The sequence below is a fragment of the Macadamia integrifolia genome, chromosome 3, assembly GCF_013358625.1.
Source record: "Macadamia integrifolia cultivar HAES 741 chromosome 3, SCU_Mint_v3, whole genome shotgun sequence".
Taxonomy (NCBI): Eukaryota; Viridiplantae; Streptophyta; class Magnoliopsida; order Proteales; family Proteaceae; genus Macadamia; species Macadamia integrifolia.
The window spans coordinates 32627209-32631823 of record NC_056559.1 but is presented as its reverse complement, the minus strand read 5'-3'; the positions used below and the strand labels follow the sequence as shown (position 1 = coordinate 32631823).

The 4615-nt window shown below is 39.3% G+C and overlaps 1 protein-coding gene across 1 annotated transcript; it reads right to left on the bottom strand.

The window, feature by feature from the left end:
• Positions 1 to 420: 420 nt before the first annotated feature.
• LOC122073627 (probable receptor-like protein kinase At2g42960) lies at positions 421 to 4615 on the bottom strand. The gene is made up of 8 exons (XM_042638234.1): positions 4010 to 4615; positions 2660 to 3399; positions 2452 to 2556; positions 1993 to 2115; positions 1680 to 1850; positions 1404 to 1533; positions 1062 to 1271; positions 421 to 951 (listed from the first exon to the last, which is right to left on the bottom strand). The coding sequence occupies exons 2-8, from the start codon at positions 3298 to 3300 to the stop codon at positions 811 to 813; spliced, it is 1521 nt and encodes a 506-aa protein (XP_042494168.1). The 5' UTR covers positions 3301 to 3399; positions 4010 to 4615; the 3' UTR covers positions 421 to 810.

Below are 4615 nucleotides of genomic sequence, written 5' to 3'. Positions count from 1 at the left end.
AAAAGTTACAGCCAAAGAGGCAGTGGTTGAGAAACCATGAAGGGCTAAAAGGGAAAGGTTCATTCTTTGAGAACCAGTAAAGCCAATTAAAAAGTAATTTCCACTGAGAATTGTCAATTTCAGTTGGAGGAAAACTTTTCACCATGTCGCCCAAGATGGAAGCAAAACAAGACAGAAAAGTAATCATCTTCTGCAAATCTGACTCAAGGTAAAGAAAAAAACGGTAAAGAGAAGATGGAATCAGCATAATTCTACCACGTTTGCAGCCAAAAAAATTAAAAAAGCATAATTCTACCACATGGAAAGCAACCCATTACTGCAAAAAGATAAAAAGTAAGGATTGATTAAGGATTTTTAATAACTAATATAAAAAAGAAAGTTAACAAAATGAGCTACTGAAGAGTCCATTACCAGCCAAGATTTAACAAAAGGAGCTGTTGAAGAGTCCATTACCAGCCAAGATTTAACAAAAGGAGCTAATGAAGAGTCAATTACCAGCCAAGAACAGTAAATGTGATTGAAAGAACAAAGAGAGCATGGAAGGGAAGTTTTTAAATTAAAAAAGAAAAAAAAAAAAAAAAAAAAGGAACCCCATTGAACCCTGAAAACATATCTGTACAACAAGAATATCTCTCCCCACCCTCCCTCTAAGAACCAACACTTCAAGAAACCCATTCCCCAATCAGATTGCTCTATCAAAGCTATCTCTTTAACAAACTCTATAATGTGTGTTGCCGATTCAATTAACTCTAAAGAAAGCTTCAGATCTCAGAGGTAAGGATACTATTTCTCTTAGGTCATGTTGTGATGTCAGCCCTGGCCGTGAGATCTCACAGATGTATAACTCTCTGATGCTCCTACTACCTTGCTTTCCACGTCAGTCGAACCGGAATTCTCCTTCATGGATTCAAATTCCATGCTAGTTGTCTGACTCCTCCTGTTCCTCCGATCCTGCAACAAAAAAAAAATATTGTCGCATGTGAAATGAGCTTCTAAGACAAAAACCCACTATTTGTTTAAAGAGAAACCAATAAACAGCAGAAGAAAGATCTAATTGGCACCTCACGAGATGGAAATTCATCAGCTTCAAGCATTCGAACAACCTGACTCATTTTGGGTCTTTTCTCTGAGTCAGGATCAACACATCTCAACGCAACCAGAAGGGAACGCTTTAGAACCCGGGTTGAGGGTTTAACTTCAAGGTTTGGATCAACAACTTCTTCAGCTCTCCTTGCACCCACCATCGTTTTAAGCCATTCAACAAGATTGACCTGTCACAATCACATGGGTACTTATTCGCTTTCCTTGTAAAATTAAACATAAAATTTCTAACATAAGCAAGACATGTAAAAAGACAAGACTAGGGATGAGTTGAGTATAAATTAGAATTTATAGCAGAATACCTCATTTGCAGGCCGACTATAATCCACAGGATCCCTGCCTGTAACTGCTTCTAGCAGCAGGACACCAAAACTGTAGACATCACTTTTCTCATTTAACAAGCCAGTATTTGCATATTCAGGTGCCACATACCTGAAATACATGTACAAGAGACTGGCATTTAATATTTGACCAAAAGATTGTGTCCAACATTGGCTAGCATCTCAAAACAACAGAAAGAATACACCAAACATACAAGAATCTATGAAAAGGAAAATAAGTTGATCATGCAGGCGTACCCAAATGTCCCCATAACTCTGGTAGTGATATGACTCTGTGCTGCACCCAAAAGCTTGGCCAATCCGAAATCGGAAATCTTGGCATTAAATTCCTCATCAATCAAGATATTACTCGATTTTATGTCACGGTGAACGACTTTTGGTTCTATTGCCTCGTGCAGATAAGCAAGCCTGCAAATCATGTTATCCCAAACAGAAAATCACTTCACCAAATTGTTCAAAGCTTCAAAGCTGAATAAATGTATCTTTAGTTCTTTACACATAAGTGGAAAGGTAGATCTGCAAACAGATTTGATTTGGGAGAAGGACTTACGCTTTAGCAGTCCCAAGGATGATGTTCATGCGAGCCTCCCAACTAAGGGATCCCCGTTGGCGCATCGCCCCATGAAGCCACTGCTCTAAGTTGCCATTGTTCACATACTCATACACAAGCATTCTATATGACATAATAGTATGAATCTATTAGAATAATTATCAAGGCAGATTGAATAAGAAAAGAGTTCTTTCTACAGGAGGGAAACCTATGCATAGAATGGAAAGGAATGACAAAGTCAAAGGGGAAAAAGGAGCAAGGATGCAGAGAGAGACCTTCTCTGTCACAGTTGAGAGAGAAGGAAAAGGGGCGGCTGCATTTCTGTTATTGGAAGGATTAAGAAACGAAGAAAAAATGAAGAGAGAACAGTAGTGACTTCTCCTTGTTTACACAATCAACCTACTCCAAAATCAGAAGTGATTAAGGCAGCTGAAATGTAAAAGCATAAACAGATCTCACCTGTGAACACCTTCAACACAGTACCCGAGAAGGCGCACTAGATTCTTATGCCGAACATGGCCAATAGCCTCCACTTCAACCCTGAATTCCTTCTCTGCCTGCCCCCTATAGATCCAATTCAGGAAATAATATTTAAGGGCTAATGAATGGTCATCAAAGGGTTGAAACCAATGTCAAATAATGGCAAAGAACTTGAGAGTATCCTTACAGATTGTTAAGGAGCTTCTTCACTGCAACTTCAGTTCCATTGATCAAACGGCCCTTGTAAACAACCCCATATCCACCCTCCCCAATAACATTTTCAGATGCAAACCGATTTGTTGCAAATTCAAGATCCCTAAGAGTAAACCAATGACCCCAGCCAAGATGTGAGAACTCAGGCAGACCAATTAAAGGAGAAGCTGATGCAATTCCATATGATGGCTGCTTGCGACCAGTCCCAGAACTTCCTTCCTCCCATGACTGTGAGCTACAACCTCTCTCAAGCTGATAAACTGAGCTACACTGGCTGCCGTTATCTGCCTCACTAGATTTGCTCATGCCCAAATGAACTAACATCTTCTCTGAATCTTTGTCACTTGGTTTATCATGGACTGAAAGGACTACACCTTGATCATGGAAATTCTGAGCCCCAACCCTGTCCACTTTGATTTCCTTAGAGACACTGGGTATTTGGGAAAGGGAAAACCTGTCTAGGGTCTTTGATTTTCTCCGAGAAGTGACCCATATAGTCAGAATAAACAGAACCAATAAGATAAATGCACCAACACCTATACAAATCCAAACCCATAGCGCTAAACTCAAATACTTCTTTGACAATTGAGTACTCAGAGAGCTCCCAGATGACATTTTTAATTATCAGGACTCAGAAGGAAGAATAATGCCTATATGTAGTTCTCAGGATCTGTCCAGTAAATTTCATGGGCTGCAACACCGATCCAACCCCACCTGAAAGACCAAAAAATTGAAGCAAATATAAGTTTCTCTCTGGAATCTGGACATCTACTCCCATCATCGATCTAAACTTTCTGGTCAGTTTTCAGATTAATGGTATAAGTAATCTCATATAAATCCGAATGCCTTGGGAAACAAGCAGGAACTAATTATCCATGTTACCCATCATATTCAAAGCATCGACATCCAGAATTAATACCCAGGCCCCAATCCAGAAAAATCCAAGAAAATACAAAGTATCCATTGAACAAAAACAATTCTAGACTTAAATCACTTCACAAAAGAAAATGAAAAAGGAACGAGAATCCGATACGTCTCTTCAAGAAATTCAAATCCAAAGTTCCATGACAAAACAAATCCCATTTGGGCTTTCAGCATTTCACAAATTAAGGAAAACCCATTATCATCTAAGCCATACCAACAATGCATTCATCATAAAAGTGATGAACAGACAAATTCAAAACGCTTCACCAAACCCCACTCTCAAACAAATATAAAAGTTTCTAAAAGAAGTAAGAACAAAAAATTAGACAGCATTATATTATCCAAGGTAACAAATTAAAATGGGAATCGACCAAAAATTAATTCAAATAAAAAAAAGTACCATTTGTGGGGATCTAATGCCCTTGATCTTCCACTGTGAGACCTCGCAGAAGCAAGAACAGGCCTGCTCTTGAACTTTTCAGCCAAAAGAGTTTCGATAGGCATAGATAGGAGGATTTCGACTAGAACTAACGCAACCTCAAAAGCCCAAAAATGGAATTTGCGGAAGAGTAGTTTAGAAGTAGGGCTTCTGAACAGAGGTGGGCCAAAAACCCACTAAGGCCGGACAAAAATCCGTTCTTTGAGCAATAGATGAAGAGGAAGAGTAATCTAGAGCCTCAGAAGGCTAGAAAAGCAGAGGTTGGTGAAATGATTGGTGGGGTTTCTTCTTTCTGGATGAATGAGGAGGATCTGGGAAAGCCAGAAAGAAAGCTTGGTTTGCAATGGAGGAAAACCAGAGGGGAAGAGAGAGAAACAGTAAAATAAACAAAAGTAAAGGGACAGAACTCGCATTTATAGCTGCAAGCCTGCAAGAGAAAATGTGGGGAAAGATTTCAAAAACTGAAAAGAAGAGAAATAAAAGGATTGAAGTCTGAAACTTTAGCTGAGGAGAGAGGCTGAAAGAGAAGAAAAGAGAGAGAGAGAGAGGTCAACCCAAGGAACCCAA

Coding starts and splice junctions, on each gene's coding strand:
- LOC122073627 (XM_042638234.1), bottom strand. CDS start 3,300: ATGTCATCTGGGAGCTCTCTGAGTACTCAATTGTCAAAGAAGTATTTG. Junction 2,557..2,659: donor AAGAAGCTCCTTAACAATCT/GTAAGGATACTC, acceptor TTGGATCTATAG/GGGGCAGGCAGAGAAGGAAT. Junction 1,534..1,679: donor AGAGTTATGGGGACATTTGG/GTACGCCTGCAT, acceptor CATGTATTTCAG/GTATGTGGCACCTGAATATG.